The 21,930-nt window shown below is 41.6% G+C and overlaps 1 protein-coding gene across 5 annotated transcripts in view; it reads right to left on the bottom strand.

Moving 5' to 3' along the window:
• MYO16 (myosin XVI) overlaps positions 1-21,930 on the bottom strand; it is a 637,262-nt gene that overhangs the window by 445,215 nt on the left and 170,117 nt on the right. For all 5 annotated transcript variants that reach the window (XM_084616853.1, XM_084616854.1, XM_084616856.1 and 2 more), the window contains exon 3: positions 4,031-4,101. In XM_084616853.1, the coding sequence (XP_084472979.1) occupies positions 4,031-4,101 (71 nt within the window). The remainder of the gene's footprint in view (positions 1-4,030; positions 4,102-21,930) is intronic.

The following is a 21,930-nucleotide window of genomic DNA, read 5'->3' as shown; positions in this document are numbered from 1 at the left end:
TATTAAAGAAATAGATCACTTTTTGGTATAGTGGGGAGAAGACACAGAGGAAAAAGGAAATGAAACAGTTTTATATTGTAAGTAATTTTTGAATGACATTTTATGGTAAATATATTTTTAATTCAGTTCTTGAGTTAGCAGATTTCTCATGCTAATGGCAAAGAATCCTCCAGGATCAGCCTTTTCCCTTACATAAAGCAGATTATATCCAGTTAAATTTTAAAAACTGCTACGTAAATGATCTGAGTGAGCAAATCTTTAAATAAATGCCAAGTTACTTTTAAAAAAATCTTGAAATAAAGTTGTCTGATCTGTTTGTAGCATGACTGATCCCCAGATGTATTGGCACTGTGTTTAAAAGAGGGTCAAATCTGGGTCACATTGAAATCAATGCACATTTTGCCATTGTCCCCAATGGGATAAGAACTTGGCTGTAAATGAACTAACAATATTCACGAAACCGAGTCAGTAGCTTACATACTCGACAGTATATCATGTTTCTCCCTGCATGAAGTTTTCACTTCTCTTGGAATTGTGTGTTAACTTAGGTAGTGACAGGCCCCACGAGACCTACTGAATGTAATGAGGCATGATGCATTAAGCTCAAAAAACCTAAACGACAGTTCACTGAGAACTGCAGTTAAAAAGAGTTTTCCAGTTGCCACGTAGAGTAACTTAAAATCCTTAGAGAAGGTTCTCTTTTGGTTTTAAAATGTGAGTGGGACAGCTTGCTTACAAGCCACACCGCTTTTGGGCTGTTAATGAGGGCCAGATTTTCAGATCTAATTAACAGTTTTGAGATACTTATTTTTTTGGTTGTCCAACTTCACACACCTTAAAGGGGTATCATTTTAAGAGGGCAGTTGCTCAATACTTTACAAAGATGCCTCACGTTGGAAACTCCAAAACACTCATCACTTCTGAAAATCTTGGCCTAGCACTTTTGTTGTTGACTCCTAAATCACAGAGGGGCACGTGAGTAAAGACACCAACAGTATTACAAGGCCAGAGAAGAGAATTAATTTTTCTCTTCTCCTTTTTCTTCTGGTCTTCTGAGATATAAGACACAAGAACAATCAATATGAATGGGGTGAAGATGGGCAGCACTGCATTGGTCTATAGGCAACGTGGGTTTAGGATACAAAACAACAGCATACAGGAATGACTAAAAATTGTAAAATTATGTTGGGAACGGAGTTGGAATTCCATACACAGAGTCAGAGTCTTGAGTCTAATAAGGTTACACTGTATCTGTAATATGCCAGTGTAATAATGCTGCTGTGTTCCATATATGTAAAATGGGAAACATATGTCTCTCTAAACCAAACTGAAATAGTAGTATACTTTTAGGAGACCAAATTCTGCCTCTGTTATACTCATGAAGACATATTGAATTAATCAAGGTTACATTTGTGTAACAAACTTGGGCCCAAGTAACTAAAATTAGATGTTTTAGAACTAAGCCTAATGGCCAACAGCTATGGTAGCTGACCTGGAGCTACATACAGCCTTCAAGAAAAAGGGAACATGAAGGCTGGGTACCTATTGTGGGACATCCTGACCCCACTGAAGTCAATGGAAATTTTGCAACTGACTTCAAAAAAGGCAAGATCTTTTTCCCTAGAAAGAAGTGCTGTACAATATTTACTGAACTTTCTTGATTTATCACAGAGATTACCAATTAACTGTGGGAAAACTTGTTTTTCAATAATCTTTCTTATTCTCCAAAATATGTTTTTGGCAAGGTGCAAGTTGGCTGAAATTTTGGTTCTTACTTCATGGACCTTACATTTGAAAATTGAAAAGATTAAGGAGTCATATTGTCTGTCCACACTCATCTCTCCCCTTAAAGCATTCTTCTTCTGTAAGGCCTTTCAGTGATAACCCATCACATATACAGAATACTCTTAAAAAACAAAGCCAAAGCTTCAAGTTGTCCCTTTGTCCTGCACATCATGTTTAGACTGTGCTATTTGTGCATAACAAAGGATCCTGCTCTCTTTCTCACACAAGAGCCCTACTCATTCTAAAGGGATAATTTGCACACACAGGATTTGGCCCTTAAACTGTGAACTTCGTGTGGCACACAGAGGCAGGTGGTCCTCTATGTCAACAAAGCAAAAATTGTCAACGCTCAAAAAATACAAAAATATTTTCAAATCCAGCATAAATTTGAATCATTTAATACCAGTTAGGGTTTGCAGAGCTCTCTCAAGCGGAAATATCATAAGACAATGTTTTTTTGTAGCACATGTCACCTTCAGCCCATGCTCCACCACAGGTCCTGCGTCCAGCCAGCACCAAAGTGAATGGTGCTGGCCAGGGAAGCAAAGGAGTGTGTGCTGTACATTACTAGAGCTGGTTGGGAATTTTCAGTCAAAATGTGTTTTTGACAGAAAATGTAGTTTCCACAGAAATCAAACTTTTCTGTGGGAAAATTTAAACAAAATATTTTGTTTCGGGTTGGTTCAATATGAATTTCAGTTTGTTGAGTTGATCCAAAATGATTAATTTTTAGTCAATTCATCATTAAGTTGCATTTCGTACAGTGGCTAATGGCCTCATTGGCATTGGCATTAAGGCCTCCATTTTCTCCTTTGGGCTGGGCTCTCTGGCCAGATTACATCTGCCATGATGCAATGCAGATTCCCCTCTGCACAGGTTCATGTTGAACTGACTCAAAATGAAACATTTCACTGTTTCCAAATTGAAATTTTTCTAAATATTCCATCCCTTGAAAATTTTTGACAAATTCAACTTTTTGTGCAGGTTTGGGATTAAAACAAATGTTGCAGTATTGGAATTGCCCACTGGACAGAAATTCTGATTTTCACTCAGCTGTATGCATCAGGGTCATGTACAATGAGAGATATAACCAACAGCTGCAACCCACAGGCAGAACCCCCATGTAGTTTAAAGACCACTACATCTGCAGGGGTGGAGCAGGTACACTCTGTAAAGTAAATTAAGATGAATATGATTTATTTTGGTATTAGAGACATGAGTTACTAACTTCCTTGTCTGAATATAAAGTAGTAGCAGCAGTAATCATGGGATTGCTTCCACTAGATTTATTGGGTTTGCTAGCAGTAGAAATGTGTGATCAAATTCTGATTTTCAATTATACTGCCCTTAATTTGGGGGCATGTTTTTTATTGGCTTTTTTAAACACACTAGAAAACCAGGCAGGCTTACATGAACGTTTCACTAATGTTTGTGAACCTTCTGAAAGAATCTGGGCAAATTAATCATTTTGTATTCAAAACAGGCAAAACTTGTCATATTCTCCTGAGCATTGAGACATTTGACACAACCCTCAAAGCAAAACTCAGGTGCCCTGCAAATTTATGTGGGTCAAACCAGAAAACATGGTATGCATGATGGGGCCCAGCAAAATGAAATAGAGCTTCTTACAACCCTGCTGTGGGTCCCCAATTGTCCTCCTGTACTTCACAGTAACTAAAAGTGACCAGACACCAGTGTATTTGCTGTATTTCTCTCTCTCCCTTAATTACATGGCAAACACAAACCTGCTCCCTTTTCCTTTAATCACTTAATCTGATATGCAAATAACTATGGTGATCTAAATGCAGATACTGTGTTAGATTTCCATTTGTAGGAGATCAACAGTGAAAAAAAAATCAAAAGGAAGGAATGACATCAGTTAAACTGAAGGTTAAATTATCTTTTTTCTACTCTGTGAAGGTTTTGAAATATTGCATTTCTCCATCTTACGAAGCAGGCAATTTTTCCTTTGCTCTTACTTACTGTGCAGATAATTTATGCCTAAAACATCTAACTGGATTTTGCTAGTAGCTGTCCTTACTACATGATGCATCCCTACATAAGCCTTTTGAACGCCACGATGTATTTCATGTACACAGCTGGATGCAATTATAATCACTGTGGTGCTCCGTGTAGATAAAAAATTATTGATAAGCCTTTGTGGTTGTTAATATGCTCAATATGCTACTCAGAATCTTGCCATATTTATCCACTGTCACGAACACTAATCTTCAATCACTCTTACCAGATGGAGCAAGGAGCCTCCTGAGGAAATAAGAGTGTGAGGGTCTGCACCATCCTTTAGTAGCCGTAGCACTGAAATATCGAAGAAAAGAGAAGGAGAAAGAATTAATGCACCAATGCACTCAGCACTGAGATCTTAATAGCCTGATTTTTCATCATCTTCATTAACAGATTTAATAATATATGCAAACCTCTGAGATAACATATGTAAAACGATCATGTCAGCATTTCCTGTCTCATTTATTTTAATGGTTAGGTCTGGCAGTTCAGGACCTTTGATAACTTGCTAACTATAAGCAATATCAAGGACTTCCCTAGAGCAGTATTTTTCAACCAGGGATCTGGGGCCCACTGGGGAGCCAGAAGCAGGTGTCAGGGGATCTGCCAAGCAGGATCAGCATTAGACAGGCTGGGGCCCAGGGCAGAAAGCCAAATCGCCATCACATGGGGCTGAAGCCTGAGCAACCTAGCCTTGCGTGGACTCCTGTGGCATGGGACGGGGCTGACCCTGTTTTTTATATGCAAAAAAACAGTTGTTGTGGCACAAGTAGGCCGTGAAGTTTTTTATAGCTTGTTGAAGAAGGCCTCAGAAAGAAAAAGAGAACCCCTGCTCTAGAGTATGATTGTGTTTCTGTAATTCTGAACACAGGATATTCCATAGCAAGGTCAAAGTCACCAGATTAGACCATGTTCATGTGAGTGCAGAATACAGTTAACTGATTTTATTGTATTTTGCAGAGTTCCCTGAAACCTAGAGGCTTTTTCGCTAAATGATTGAAATTAGTATTCATAACTTATATTACCTGAAATTAATCTTCATGCCACAGTTTAGTGAAGTGCACTCCATTCAACCTCTACAGTGCATTGTCTGATCACTGACATAGCATAATTCCTGAAAAGATATTTGGGTATTCTGCTCAAGGTTACATATAACAAATTCCTTTGAAATGAACCCAGGCATTTAACTCAGAGCAGAAGATAGCCCTGCATATTGGTGCTCCGTCAGGATTGATCATTCTTTATTCTTTTTCCTTGGTCTCTATGGCTTTTATAACCTTTACACTTGGAATTCAGGAATTGACTAACTCACTCTTAATGTTCATGCCAGGGCAGGACTGAATGATGAAAAGGCCAGACATTATCAGGGGAATTCACCCCTGCACTGCAACCCACTTGTGCTGGCTAACTGGCAGAAGAAGTCCACAATGACCTCACCCCTGAGAAATACCCTCAGCACAGAGGCCCTCTATAGAAGCACAGCTGGTTCCACATTCTCATCACGAGGCCATGGCCCAAGAGAAGTTATATGATGGGTTAGGGGTATGATGGGGCTTCAGCAATTCTGTGCCATTGCAATGGCCCATAGTAGACGAGCGCACAAGTTAAGACAGCTCTTATGGCTCTCAGCCCCTGAACAGAGGAGTTGCAAACCGTCTCCCTTTTTTGATCTGCACCGGAGCTTAAGCTTCACTCAATATAAGAGTTGTGAAATGCACAGAAATATTAAAAGCAGTCACTGAAAGAGGCTGTCACAGGTTCCACAGTGAACTCTCTGTGGTCCAGTAAGGGCACCCACTCTAGGCTCCAAGCTCCCCAGCAGTCATAGAATCATAGAATATCAGGGTTGGAAGAGACCTCAGGAGGTCATCTAGTCCAACCCCCTGCTCAAAAGCAGGACCAATCCCCAATTAAATCATCCCAGCCAGGGCTTTGTCAAGCCTGACCTTAAAAACTTCTAAGGAAGGAGATTCCACCACCTCCCTAGGCAACGCATTCCAGTGTTTCACCACCCTCCTAGTGAAAAAGTTTTTCCTAATATCCAACCTAAACCTCCCCCACTGCAACTTGAGACCATTACTCCTTGTCCTGTCCTCTTCCACCACTGAGAATAGTCTAGAACCATCCTCTCTGGAACCACCTCTCAGGTAGTTGAAAGCAGCTATCAAATCCCCCCTCATTCTTCTCTTCCGCAGACTAAACAATCCCAGTTCCCTCAGCCTCTCCTCATAAGTCATGTGTTCCAGACCCCTAATCATTTTTGTTGCCCTCTGCTGGATGTTTTCCAATTTTTCCACATCCTTCTTCTAGTGTGGGGCCCAAAACTGGACACAGTACTCCAGATGAGGCCTCACCAATGTTGAATAGAGGGGGATGATCACGTCCCTCGATCTGCTCGCTATGCCCCTACTTATACATCCCAAAATGCCATTGGCCTTCTTGGCAACAAGGGCACACTGCTGACTCATATCCAGCTTCTCGTCCACTGTCACCCCTAGGTCCTTTTCCGCAGAACTGCTGCCTAGCCATTCGGTCCCTAGTCTGTAACTGTGCATTGGGTTCTTCCGTCCTAAGTGCAGGACTCTGCACTTATCCTTATTGAACCTCATCAGATTTCTTTTGGCCCAATCCTCCAATTTGTCTAGGTCCCTCCGTATCCTCTCCCTCCCCTCCAGCGTATCTACCACTCCTCCCAGTTTAGTATCATCCGCAAATTTGCTGAGAGTGCAATCCACACCATCCTCCAGATCATTTATGAAGATATTGAACAAAACCGGCCCTAGGACCGACCCCTGGAGCACTCCACTTGACACCGGCTGCCAACTAGACATGGAGCCATTGATCACTACCCGTTGAGCCCAACAATCTAGCCAACTTTCTATCCACCTTATAGTGCATTCATCCAGCCCGTACTTCTTTAACTTGCTGACAAGAATACTGTGGGAGACCGTGTCAAAAGCTTTGCTAAAGTCAAGAAACAATACATCCACTGCTTTCCCTTCATCCACAGAACCAGTAATCTCATCATAGAAGGTGATTAGATTAGTCAGGCATGACCTTCCCTTGGTGAATCCATGCTGACTGTTCCTGATCACTTTCCTCTCATGTAAGTGCTTCAGGATTGATTCTTTGAGGACCTGCTCCATGATTTTTCCAGGGACTGAAGTGAGGCTGACTGGCCTGTAGTTCCCAGGATCCTTCTTTTTCCCTTTCTTAAAGATTGGCACTACATTAGCCTTTTTCCAGTCATCCGGGACTTCCACGAGTTTTCAAAGATAATGGCCAATGGCTCTGCAATCACAGCCGCCAGTTTCTTTAGCACTCTCGGATGCAACTCGTCCGGCCCCATGGACTTGTGCACGTCCAGCTTTTCTAAATAGTCCCTAACCACCTCTTTCTCCACAGAGGGCTGGCCATCTATTCCCCATGTTGTGATGCCCAGCGCAGCAGTCTGGGAGCTGACCTTGTTAGTGAAGACAGAGGCAAAAAAAGCATTGAGTACATTAGCTTTTTCCACATCCTCTGTCACAGTCATCTCTTTTGGGTGGAGACTTGCATCTCTCTCCCTCCTGACTTAGGTTTTTCCAGGCTGCACAGTTCCCTGCATACACAGTGTTATTCTCAGCAAGCCAAGGTCTGTGCACTGCTAAGTCTCTGAAGGCTATGAATAATGTAATTGCCAGCAGTTATGAGTTACCACACAGCTCTTTCTAAGCAAGCACATTTATTCTTAAGGTGAAGGTAATGCAAAGAAAAGACATTAAAAATAAAATAACCTATGCACATGCTAAAGAACTTAACAGAGGCCACCCTAACTCCAACCTAGGACTTTAGGGAAAGGTTGGAAGGACTGATACCTGCCAAAGGTTGCCACATAAGAATGGCCATACTGGGTCAGACCAAAGGTCCATCTAGCCCAGTATCCTGTCTTCCGACAGTGGCCAATGCCAGGTGCCCCAGAAGGAATGAACAGAACAAGTAATCATCAAGTGATGCATCCCATCTTCCCTTTCCCCCACCCTTGAGCAGAAGGTTCTGTCCATTTGCTGTATCAGAAAAAAGGCTCTAAGTCAGTTTAAAGTCAGGCTATTTATCTGAAAGTCCTTTATTTGTCAGTAGTCTCTGGAGACTCCAATTTGAACCAGTATATTTGAGCCTCTGCAAGTGGTGGTACCTCCTTGGAGGTGTTATAACCTCAGTCAATTTGCCTAATCAGCCTCCACTGTTCCTAGTTCCTAGAAAGCTACAGTCACCCTTCCCCATGGAAATGCAGACAATGCCTGGAGCACAATGATACATAAACTTAACACAGTGAGATCTCCCAAATATATTGCAGGAAGTTGCCATCTGTCACAGAAGCAAGATGTGAACTCATGGTCTCTTGGCCTCCAGTTCAGTGTACTTCCCACTATGCAAGAGATGCTGATATGGACAGGCAAACAAGACCTGGGAGCATGCAGAGTGCATTGGAGCATTCACAAAACTAGCAGGTCAGTGATTAATCTGTTCTACAGCATATGAGCAAATGGCATTTTTTAGAGGTGTGATAAATGAGAGTGGGGGGTAGCTCCCTTTTGTGGACAGCCAGCCAGTTAGCTATAGAATCCCTCTTGGTACTTGTTCTCTACTTGCTTTACCTGAAAAGCGTTAACAAGTCCTCAGGTAAAAGGAAGGGAGTGGGCACCTGACCAAAAGAGCCAATGGGAGGGCTAGAACTTTTTAAAATTGTGAAAAAAACTTTCCCTTTGTCTGGCAGTTGCTGTTCTCCGGAGAGAGAGGACAGAGCAGAGACAGGGCTGAGACTATTCTGCAAAAAGCTTTTTGTCAGGGATGGAAATCATCAGATCATCCCTAAAACTCCTCATTTGAACCCCAGATATGTAAGTAGATCAGAAAATGTCTAGAAAGACGTGACTAGGTTTATCTCTGTTTATTTCTTATTGGCTTGTGGACTCTTCTGTGCTAACCCCAAATGGTTTTGTTTTACTTGTAACCTTTAAGCTGGACCTCAAGAAGGTTATTCTTGATGTTTAATTTTTGTAAGTGGGTTTTTAAAATCTAGCAAAAACCTAAGTATTTTCTTTCTTTTTTGTTTTTAATAAAATTTACCTTTTTAAGAACAGGATTGGATTTTTGGTGTCCTAATTGGTTTGTGCATATGTTGTTTAATTAGCTGGGACAACAGCTAATTTCCTTTCTTTTCTTCCTCAGCTCTTCCTGAAGGCGAGCGGTGGGTGAAAGGGCTTGAGGGAAGGAAAAGTGCTCCTTCCTCGGTTCCTAAAAGGTTTTTGTTTGTTTGTTTTTGCACTTGGGTGGTGGCAGCATCTACCCATCCAAGGTCAAAGAGAAACTGTGACCTTGAGAGTTTAATACCAGCTTGGAATGGCCAGTATTAATTTTTAGAATCCTTGCAGGCCCCACCTTCTGCACTCAAAGTGTCAGAGTGGGGAATCAGCCTTGACTAGAGGTTTCTAACTTAGCCAGATCTTGGTGGTATTCCATGGAACACTTAGGCCTTGGCTCTCCTGCTATGTAATTTGAACTTCCTGCTACAAACCACAGAAGCACTAGAGTTTTTCAAAAATGGTCAGATGTGCTTTTTTGTTTGTTCAGTAGATTTTTTTTAAACACTGGCAATTTTCACTAGCTTTGTTTTCTGAAATGGCTGAGCTATTCTTGATTAAATTTTCCAGAAAAAAAATCTATCGGAGTCAAACACCAAACAGAAAATTTCAGCTAAAACAGTTATAAGTTTAATAACGTTATAATGAAAACAGGGATTTATAATAGGAAGGGATAGGCAACTTTAAATATAGGAGCAGCTACATGCTCCACCTATAATGATACATCTATTTTGGAAGAATCAAAAAATGACAGTTACAACAACAAATTCTACTCCGTATTTCATTTCAGGCTTTGAAAATCAACAGACAATCTAAACCCTCCTATAAATTCAAACCTGAAGAATAAAACCATCATACCTCCTCATTTGCTATTTTATTTGTTTTTGCTTCATTTAATTTAGTTAATTGCAAAAAGGCTTTGCTTTCTGGCAAACACAATTTTGTAGCTAAATACTCTTAGACTCTACTGTTGTTCTTGGCACTGCCACTGAACTGGGAAGCAGAACACTGAGTAATGTGAATTAAATGGACTGTGTTACAATTGCCAAGCGAAATGGAGAATATAAAGGAAGCATATTTATACTTGCCATAAACTTGGCAAAAGCAGAAGAATGAAGGGAATTATTAGTTAAATTGGAAAAGATGGGGATCAATATGAAAATTGAAAGGTGGATAAGGAATTGGTTTACAGGGAGACTACAGTGGGTCCTACTGAAAGGTGAACTGGCAAGCTGGAGGGAGGTTACCAGTGGAGTTCCTCAGGGATCAGTTTTGGGACCAATCTTATTTAATCTTTTTATTACTGACCTCGGCACAAAAAGTGGGAGTGTGCTAATAAAGTTTGTGGATGATACAAAGCTGGGAGGTATTGCCAATTTAGAGAAGGACCGGGAAATCATAGAGGAAGATTTGGATGACCTTGTAAACTGGAGTAATAGTAATAAGATGAAATTTAATAATGAGAAGTGTAAGGTTATGCATTTAGGAATTAATAACAAGAATTTTAGTCATAAGCTGGGGACGCATCAATTAGAAGTAACGGAGGAGGAGAAGGACCTTGGAGTATTGGTTGATCATAGGATGACTATGAGCCGCCAATGTGATATGGCCGTGAAAAAAGCTAATGCGGTCTTGGAATGCATCAGGCGAGGTATTTCCAGTGGAGATAAGGAGGTTTTAGTACCGTTATACAAGGCACTGGTGAGACCTCACCTGGAATACTGTGTGCAGTTCTAGTCTACCATGTTTAAGAAGGATGAATTCAAACTGGAACAGGAACAGAGAAGGGCTACTAGGATGATCTGAGAAATGGAAAACCTGTCTTATGAAAGGAGACTCAAGGAGCTTGGCTTGTTTAGCCTCACTAAAAGAAGGTTGAGGGGAGATATGATTGCTCTGTATAAATATATCAGAGGGATAAATACCGGAGAGGGAGAGGAATTATTTAAGCTCAGTACCAGTGTGGACACAAGAACAAATGGATATAAACTGGTCATTGGGAAGTTTAGACTTGAAATTAAACAAAGGTTTCTAACCATCAGAGGAGTGAAGTTTTGGAATAGCCTTCCAAGGGAAGCAGTGGGGGCAAAAGACCTATCTGGCTTTAAGATTAAACTCAATAAGTTTATGGAGGAGATGGTATGATGGGATAACATGATTTTGGTAATTAATTGATCTTTAAATATTCATTATAAATAGGCCCAATGGCCTGTGATGGGATGTTAGATGGGGTGGGATCTGAGTTACTACAGAAAACTCTTTCCTGGGTATCTGGCTGGTGAATCTTGCCCATGTGCTCAGGGTTTAGCTGATCACCATATTTGGGGTCAGGAAGGAATTTTCCTCCAGGGCAGATTGGAAGAGACCCTGGAGGTTTTTCGCCTTCCTCTGTAGCATGGGGCAAAGGTCACTTGGTGGAGGATTCTCTGCTCCTTGAAGTCTTTAAACCATGATTTGAGGACTTCAATAGCTCAGACATAGGTGAGAGGTTTTTCGCAGGAGTGGGTGGGTGAGATTCTGTGGCCTGCATTGTGGGGAGGTCGGACTAGATGACCATAATGGTCCCTTTTGACCTTAGTATCTATGAAAACCCCCCCCAAATTATTTCTTCCTCCTCTCATTTATAGGAGCCCAGTGATTAAAGATCATTTGCCCGCCCCCACACAACACATCCCATTATGGGCTAAAGCTCAAAAGCTGGACTTTTTGTCCCTATCAGTACTAATGAACATCACAGAATGCCCTCAAAGGGGGATGGGGACATACTGTTCCCCTTATATTATAGCTGCCAGAGTCCTAGACTCCACAACACACACACACACACACACTTTGAATAGCTTGTTCAGAAGCCTTGTAATAGTTAGACCACCAAAACTTCCTGGCACCTGCCCCGCTCCTATGCACTGCATAGTTTCTTACTTCGCCTCTTCAGGCACCTAATAGTTGTGTCTATGTTGCAATTTCTATCCAAGGAACTTTACAAAAATGAACTAAGACTGGCTACAGCCTTCCAATATAAGTATAATCCTCATTTGCAAATGAAGAAAGTGACGTATAATAGTCCTTAAAAGTGGGATTTTCCCAAAAGTGCTCAGTGTTGGCCTAACTCTGCTCTCACTGATGTCAAGGGGAATTTCAGCACTGACTTCAAAGAGAGCAGATCTAGGCCAATGCTGAACACTTTTTGGAAATCACATTGTGACTCTGGCAGACCAGGTGCCAGGTCATGCCAAGGCCCCAGGGCCGAACACTGCAAATGCATAGCTGGAAACTGGTCTGGATTACCTGTGGGTTAGTATACTTAAAATAGATTTTAGTGTTATAAGAGTGTGTTTAGACTTTATGGAATGCTTGTAGGATGCTGCATGTATTAATATTACTTATAATATCTGTATATGTGGTATAAAGTTATACTGAGTGTTTTAATTGTAAACCTTTGTTACTGTGTAATTCACCCAACAGGAAAGAGAAGCAGTAATTAAGGTAAAGTGCTCATCCAGCACACAAGATAGTCCATTGAAGACAAATGAGGCATTGTGTAGCACCAAAGGACAGAGACCTTGTTGACTGCACTCCTAACTCCACCCTGGAAAGGGAGGCCTGTGCATGAACTCATCCCATCAGCTTGGATTCTGGGTTGAGGGGGGATAAAAATCCTTGACAAGGAGAAACTTGGTCTCTTTATGCTGTCTGGACTCTGAGGGGCAAAGATTCCGACACATAAGCAAGAGATCCTCATGCTGTTGGCATGGGTCAGCCTCAAAAAATATGCAAAGCTGCTTATTATAGAAACTTGTATTACCTTTTAAAATCTACAACTGTAACTCATTTGTGTGTAAAAACAATGAGGTGTCCTTGTGGCACCTTAGAGACTAACACATTTATTTGGGCATAAGCTTTCGTGGGCTAAAACCCACTTCATCAGATGCATGGAGTAGAAAATACAGTAGGGAGGTATAAATATACAACATATGAAAAGATGGGAGTTACCTTACCAAGTGGGGGGTCAGTACTAATGAGCCAATTCAATTAAGGTGGAAGTGGGCTATTCTCAACAGTTGACAAGAAGGGGTGGAAATCACTTTTGTAGTGCTAATGAGGCCAATGTAATCAAGGTGGCCCCTTTCAAACAGTTGACAAGAAGGTGTGAGTATCAGCAGGGGGAAATTAGTTTTTGTAGTGACCCATCCACTCCCAGTATTTATTCAGGCCTAATTTGATGGTGTCCAGTTTGCAAATTAATTCCAGTTCTGCAGTTTCTCGTTGGAGTCTGTTTTTGAAGGGTTTTTTGTTGAACTAAAGATTTTTTTTTGTTGAAGAACAAAAAAGCTTCAAAAACAGGATTATCCTTCCTGCCAGTGAGTCAAAATACAGAAACACTTTGAAACATCTGTAATTCTTGTGACCACACAGTGAGTTGAAATCTCTGCAGAGATAATGACAATGACCATTATTGCTTTTTCAGCAGAAACCAACTACAGAGATTAGTCCACTAACAACGTATATATTTGTTGCAGACATAAACCCAGTACAAAAATACACTTTAAGCAGATCACATTCATAAATATATGAATGATTCACATACAAAAATGAGATTAAAGAAAATAATCACTTCAAGTTTTTATCCATCTAGCTTGCTTTCTTTTTCTTCATTATTGCTCTGTAGAGTCAGCAGTACTACAGAGATCTCACATCACAAAGACTGCAAGGGCAGTGGATGTGAACTCTCATGTAGTTTGGGTCAATATTCTTTGTCCTAAAATAGGATCAGCTGTTACAATCCACAACACACAAAAGCAACTGACAAGCCTCTACTTTTTTTGTAAAGGAAATAGGATTTACCTCACTGTAAAGAAGAATAAACATCCCAATGTAATTCAGTTAGATATTCTCTGGTGATTGCTCTGGTCTCCCACCATGAAATCTGATCTTTTGTGTGCTTTTACCCTATACTATACTGATTTCACGGGGGAGACCAGCGTTTCTCAAATTGGGGGTCCTGACCCAAAAGAGAGTTGTAGGGGGGGTCACAAGGTTATTTTAAGGGGATCGCAGTATTGACACCCTTATTTCTGCACTGTCTTCAGAGCTAGGTGGCCAGAGAAGCAGCAGCTGTCTGCCAGGCGCCCCGTTCTGAAGGCAGCACCCCGCCAGCAACAGTGCAGAACTAAGGACGACAATACCATACCATGCCACCCTTACTTCTGCGCTGCTGCCTTCGGAACTGGGTGGCCAGAGAGAGGTGGCTGCTGATTTTGGGCCATGATTTCACGGTCCGTGACGCATTGTCATGGCCACGAATTTGGTAGGGCCCTAGTTATGCAGGAATAAGTGGCACACAGATTTCTGACTCTCATATACTGTATGGGTGCACTATGCCAACCTAACCGATCCTCATGATGGAAATCCTATTAAAGCTACTGGGAATATTACCTAAGGATGAGATGAACAGGCCCTAAAGCAGGACGTTAAAAGTTACTTGAAAAGAAATATATAGATACATATATAGTCAACCAACCATATTAGAAAGAGAATCAAGATTTGATTAGGATTTTATGTAAATGCTGAGATCATTTTTTTGTCCCAACAAGTCTATCCAGTTTTCCATAGATGTAATTTAGATATTACACAGTGCACTATATTATTAAAATACATTACACATACGAACACACAATTACTATTATTATCATCTCCTATCCATAGCCTTTTCCCATGACTTCTGCTCACTTCCACCTCCTGCTTCTATCCATACCTTCCTACACTGCTCCTTGCCCCCACATTTCTTAGCTCTGGCCCCACTCCCATTCTGTTTCTATCCACTCCCCCTAGACTGGCTCTGTGCCCCGTCCCTTTCTGTGCCTATTTCTCCCCCAGCCCCCTCCCCCATACACACACTCCTCACTCTTTGCATTCCAGTCAGGCTGTTTCCTCCTTCTCCTTCATACTGGCTGGATCCCAGCAAGGGGAGCACTGAAAGCACAGGAGAGACAGTCTTCCTGTTCTCAGTTCTGATGCCTTATCCTTTGTAAGAAAGTCCTGCTCAGCCCCTGGGTCATGCTCAGTGTAGATGGTATCTTTGGAGAATTTAGCCACCAAATTAACAAGTCTCTACTAAACTTGTGTGAACTGAGATTTTTCATTTAGTTTATAACAGACGAATTTGGGTGGATTTTCATGGGAACAGCAAAAGGCCCCTCCCTGACATCAATGTGACCCCCTGCCCTCCCTCTTCCTTAAAGAATGGAGGTGCTGGAGCTTTTCAATTACAAGATTATAAGGTTGTGAGTTTTTATTCACCGTGGGTGAAATAACGTATTTTCTCCTAATCTCATTCTTGGAAATGGCTGAAGAACTGTAGTTGAAACTGAAAAAAAAAAAAAATCAGTTTGAGACAGACACCTGTCATGGAAAATTTCAACCCGAAAGATTTAAATTTTGGCACAGTTAAAAGGAACTGAAAACAGGGTCTTATTATGTAAAGTGTTAGGCAACCTTAACTATAGGTGGTGTTCCCAGCTGTAATATGAGCCACCAATTTTTGTCAGACGATCCTGTGTAGAATTCTTTAAAGGTATGTGATAGGACTGAAGACCATTGTTTTAACTGGGTGAAACCATACTGAAGATGGTGGGCATAACTGCCGCCCTTCATTTAAGGTAGTTGTAAGGAGTCATTAAACTCCTTGATGGTACTAGGTAGCTGAAACAATATGACCACCACTCGAAACAAAGGCACCTGCAACAGAGTCATGTGGGCAAAGGGGTTTTGTTGGGTATTGTGTTAGTAGAGATCTGTGTGCCAGGCTATGTGTACTTATGAACCTTTCAGCGGCAACAGGAAGAAAGTCAAGGAAAGTGTGGGCCCCTTACTGAATGAGGGAGGCAACCTAGTGTCAGAGGATGTGGAAAAAGCTAATGTACTCAATGCTTTTTTTGCCTCTGTCTTCACGAACAAGGTCAGCTGCCAGACTGCTGCACTGGGCAGCACATCCTAAGGAGGAGGTGACCAGCCCTCTGTGGAGAAAGAAGTGGTTCGGGACTATATAGAAAAGCTGGACTAGCACAAGTCCATGGGGCCAGATGCGCTGCATCCCAGAGTGCTAAAGCAATTGGCAGATGTGATTGCAGAGCCATTGGCCATTATCTTTGAAAACTCATGGCGATCGGGGGAAGTCCCGGACGACTGGAAAAAGGCTAATGTAGTGCCCATCTTGAAAAAAGAGAAGAAGGAGGATCCGGGAAACTACAGGCCAGTCAGCCTCACCTCAGTCCCTGGAAAAATCATGAAGCAGGTCCTCAAGGGATCAATTCTGAAGCACTTAGAAGAGAGGAAAGTGATCAGGAATAGTCAGCATGGATTCACCAAGGGCAAGTCATGCCTGACTAATCTAGTTACCTTCTATGATGAGATAACTGGCTCTGTGGATGAGGGGAAAGCAGTGGACGTGTTGTTCCTTGACTTTAGCAAAGCTTTTGACATGGTCTCCCACAGTATTCTTGCCAGCAAGTTAAAGAAGTATGGACTGGATGAATGGACTATAAGGTGGATAGAAAGTTGGCTAGATTGCCGGGCTCAACGGGTAGTGATCAATGGCTCCATGTCTAGTTGGCAGCCGGTATCAAGTGAAGTGCCCCAAGGGTTGGTCCTGGGGCCGGTTTTGTTCAATATCTTCATTAATGAACTGGAGGATGGTGTGGATTGCATCCTCAGCAAGTTTGCAGATGACACTAACCTGGGAGGAGAGGTAGATACGCTGGAGGGTAGGGATGGATACAGAGGGACCTAGACAAATGAGAGGATTGGGCCAAAAGAAATCTGATGAGGTTCAATAAGGACAAGTGCAGAGTCCTGCACTTAGGACAGAAGAATCCCATGCACCGCTACAGACTAGGGACCGAATGGCTAGGCAGCAGTTCTGCGGAAAAGGACCTACGAGTTACAGTGGATGAGAAATTGGATATGAGTCAACAGTGTGCTGTTGTTGCCAAGAAGACCAATGACATTTTGGGATGTATAAGTAGGGGCATTGCCAGCAGATCGAGGGACTTGATTGTTCCCCTTTATTCAACATTTTTGAGGCCTCATGTGGAGTACTGCGTCCAGTTTTGGGCCCCACACAAGAAGAAGGATGTGGAAAAATTGGAAAACATCCAGCAGAGGGCAACAAAAATGATTAGGGGATTGGAACACATGACTTATGAGGAGAGCCTGAGGGAACTGGGATTGTTTAGTCTGCAGAAGAGAAGAATGAGGGGGGATTTGATAGGTGCTTTCAACTACCTGAAAGGGCGTTCCAAAGAGGATGGCTCTAGACTGTTCTCAGTGGTAGCAGATGACACAACGAGGAGTAATGGTCTCAAGTTGCAGTGGGGGAGGTTTAGGTTGGATATTAGGAAAAACTTTTTCACTAGGAGGGTGGTGAAACACTGGAATGCGTTACCTAGGGAGGTGGTGGAATCCCCTTCCTTAGATATTTTTAAGGTCAGGCTTGACAAAGCCCTGTCTGGGATGATTTAGTTGGGGATTGGTCCTGCTTTGAGCAGGGGGTTGGACTAGGTGACCTCCTGAGGTCCCTTCCAACCCTGATATTCTATGATTATGATACAGCCAGGCTGCTGTAAGGTTTCCTGTGTAGGTGCTCTATGCTGGTGGAAGAGAGCTCTCCTGCTGGCATAATTAAACCACCCCCAATGAGTGGTGATGCACTCCCACCAACATAGCGCTGTCCACACCAACGCTTTTGTCAGTGAAACTTTTGTTGGTCAGGGGTGTGTTTTTTGTAGAGAGACTTTTTGAGCTCAGTAGTGACTATAAAGGGGTTCAGAACTGTGAGAAAAGAGAGGGTCTTCTGTTGTTTTATCCTACTCTGTTCAGGGAAACAGGACTTTGTACATTCATTATAAATCAACAGGATTGCACGAAAGAAATTCCTGATTCCACCATCAATTACTTCTCCAATCAGAAATAATCCACGAGACTTCCTCATATTTTGTCTAATTGTTTGGTGCATGTAAATGAGCACAGTTCAATTGACTTCAAGGGAGTTTTCCCCAAGAGATAATTTGATTCTCTGTTTATTATTTGTCTTATAGTAGTGCCTGAAAATACCAAACAATTTAAAACCTCATTGTAACAGACGCAGGAGAAAGAGTACATAAGTTCTGAAAAATATTTAAATAAAGTAATTTGATGTTGGGGTTTCCCAAGACAACTCAACATGTCCATCACCTTTCCGAGAGGCATCTGACAATGCTGATCAAGGTAATAAAATGAATCTCCCTCTCTTTTACTTGATTAGAAAGGAGCTTTCCAGAGGTATTCAGCCTTGTGAATCTCCCATTTCCTCATTGAGTACCTGGCTCAAAGAGCAGATTTTTTTGGGTGGGGGCAGGGGCAGGGCTGTTTGTTTGGTTTTTGCACACAGAAGTAAATGATGACAACAAGCTTTACAATTTCAGGCAACATTCATTTCATATACACAATCTAACTCTTATGCATCTAGACCTCAGTGTTTGAGTCCATTGAACTTTACTGATAATATTATTGTATGTTTCTTGCCTCAGCTGATGCTAATCTTAGTTCTCACTGGAAAATGTAATGTCCCTTTCATTTTCTGTAATAACCACAATCCACATGTACTCATTATGGATGAAATTCACTCGAGTACACAGGGTTAGCCCAGATTTTATGCACTCTTTCAGCCCACAGCACAGAGGAGAATTTCACTCCTTATCTATGGGGATATTTTGCTTGCTAACTTAAATAATACATCTTTTAAAAATATTGCAGAACACTTTTATTTTCCTGAGTACGTTATAATTTTTATAAGGAGGATTTTTGTAAAACAAGATTTCCCCTCAAAACCTTCCAAATATCTTCAAGATCAAAAGCAATCTGTTCTTTCCTTCTATATTGATTCATTTTCCTACATGCCTATATGAGTTTCATTGTGATTTCTGTTACATAATGTAACATTTGTTAATACATGTACCATCCTCAAAATTGGCCTTAGGGACACCTGAAACAGTCACAAGAGACACCTAGGAAGAAGGAGCTCTTGGGAATACATGGATTCTGTGGTCTCATTTCCCATAAGACTCTTTTCAAATTTTAAACAGCTGATAGGCAGTCTTCTGACCCTCCAATCTTCTGACACAATTTTTTTCTTCTCAATGATTAAAATAGAGACTCTGCACACAAATGTGTCAAGGATAAAGTGTTAATGCGGCACTGGAATATTCCCTTTTTCTCATGCAAATCTGTAAGAAGATAGCATCTCTGATCTCTTGGGCACCAGAAGGCCTGACTAATTATGTATACATTGGAAGATCCATATGGTGTGCTGAATGTACAATAGCTATAGAGCTTTCTGTGAACAATTCCTGTGGGGGAAAGACAGCAGCCATTTTGTTGCCAAAGTTGCTGGAGACAGTACAGAGGAAATACACACACTGGGCTTTCTAATGGAGATTTTGCTTTTAACTCTTCTTGCTGTTCTCCTTAGTTTACAGAAAGTAATTCAGACTGAAAGAAACTAGTTGCACATTCTGTATAGAAACACAGCTCCTTCTGGAGATCATCAGCAGTGACATTAAACAGCAAAAACCAGCACTTTCTCTTCTCCAACAGCCAAGCAAGCAGCATTTACAGCCGTAGGGCCTTGGCTCCCAAGAGGGTATCTTAAACTCACTTCCTGTGACTGTCCTACCCTGAGGCAGAATCAGTATTCTTTTTGCATTCATTCAACCTCAGCATCATTTCTATGCCCCAGCACCAATCCATTTTCACATTGTACCAATTATAAGAAGATGAGCCTGCAATATGTTCTGGTGCAGATGAATACTGATTTTATATGTTATTCTTAGGCCTGAAAAGCCAAGGAAATCAAGCCAGAATTGTCATAAATCTTTAATGAACATGACCCTAAAACTACAATGAATTGATTTTTTTTTTACCTTGGCACACATATTATGATTGGTTTTAGAGAAATTTTAAGATTCAGGCAGTGTTATCAGTAGATGTAATCATCCAAATCATCCCACCCATTTGTTTTATTAATCTAACGTACATTCTATAGCAGCAGATTGCCACTAGTGATATTGCTTATTGCTGATGGTTTCTTTCAAACCTCCACCTTTTGATTTCTATTATTTATTCACAGCAAGCATTAACACACTGAACACCCTTTTTGAGAAACTCATTCTTAATCTCTTGTTATATCAATCCTGGGACTGAGATGTGATTTCCACAGTCATCTGTGGCAATGTCTGTCAAACTTTCTCAAACCGAGCAACCTTTTTTAAATTTTTGAATGATACAAACAAAAAAAACTCTTCCTTTATCAAATGCATTTATAAATTAAAGAAAATGATCAATGAAAAGAACCCATATGAAACAAGAGTTATACAAATTATGAACTTCCTGGAGAATGGTGGATGCGAAAGGGGGGAAAAAAAAAAGCAGTTTTCCATGTTTACTGACTTTGAGAAATTTTTGCCTGGGAGGTAGAAGTAACGTTGATCTCTGGTAGGATACTGTCTTGGAAATAAAACAAAATTGCTGCCCCATTTTTCCTATGCTTATAGCTTGTAAATCCCATGCAGCCAGGAGTCAGATCATAGAATCATAGAATCATAGAATATCAGGGTTGGAAGGGACCCCAGAAGGTCATCTAGTCCAACCCCCTGCTCAAAGCAGGACCAATTCCCAGTTAAATCATCCCAGCCAGGGCTTTGTCAAGCCTGACCTTAAAAACCTCTAAGGAAGGAGATTCTACCACCTCCCTAGGTAACGCATTCCAGTGTTTCACCACCCTCTTAGTGAAAAAGTTTTTCCTAATATCCAATCTAAACCTCCCCCACTGCAACTTGAGACCATTACTCCTCGTTCTGTCATCTGCTACCATTGAGAACAGTCTAGAGCCATCCTCTTTGGAACCCCCTTTCAGGTAGTTGAAAGCAGCTATCAAATCCCCCCTCATTCTTCTCTTCTGCAGGCTAAACAATCCCAGCTCCCTCAGCCTCTCCTCATAACTCATGTGTTCCAGTCCCCTAATCATTTTTGTTGCCCTTCGCTGGACTCTCTCCAATTTATCCACATCCTTCTTGAAGTGTGGGGCCCAAAACTGGACACAGTACTCCAGATGAGGCCTCACCAATGTCGAATAGAGGGGAACGATCACGTCCCTCGATCTGCTCGCTATGCCCCTACTTATACATCCCAAAATGCCATTGGCCTTCTTGGCAACAAGGGCACACTGCTGACTCATATCCAGCTTCTCGTCCACTGTCACCCCTAGGTCCTTTTCCGCAGAACTGCTGCCTAGCCATTCGGTCCCTAGTCTGTAGCTGTGCATTGGGTTCTTCCGTCCTAAGTGCAGGACCCTGTACTTATCCTTATTGAACCTCATCAGATTCCTTTTGGCCAAATCTTCCAATTGGTCTAGGTCCTTCTGTATCCTATCCCTCCCCTCCAGCGTATCTACCACTCCTCCCAGTTTAGATATTGATGGCCTCCGTGTAACTGAGACATTGGTTTTCCTGAATTTAAAATTGTGATGTAAACTTTGAATCAGGAGAAATAATGGCTGCATGGTGTTTCACTTGTTCTTTTATAACAATAAAATAAACTGTTTTAAAAAAGAATAATTTCACTGACTTGAGCTCCAACCTTATTTATAACCCCTATAGGTAGAACCCTTCCTTCGATGGCATTCCCTCTCCTCTGTTTCCCAGGCAGCAACTGACAGTCTTTCCTCTGAGTGTTTAAGCAAGTAAATGTGATGAGTACCAACACTGTACTCATCACAAACCATGTAGTGCCCCTGTGACTGGGTGCACTCCATAACGCCTGAAGAACAGGGTGGGGGTGGGGGGAGATAGATTACCTGATCTCCTTACAAAGAGATAACAAGGTTGGGTTTTGCTTTACTTGGCAAAGTTGAGTTCTGTTATGGTGGCCAAAGTTGCCCCTCTCTCCCACTTCTCTGAATGTAGAAGAG

Source organism: Lepidochelys olivacea, assembly GCF_965140295.1.
Source record: "Lepidochelys olivacea isolate rLepOli2 genome assembly, chromosome: 1".
In the NCBI taxonomy this organism is placed as follows: domain Eukaryota; kingdom Metazoa; phylum Chordata; order Testudines; family Cheloniidae; genus Lepidochelys; species Lepidochelys olivacea.
This window is presented reverse-complemented; position numbering and strand designations above follow the sequence as displayed.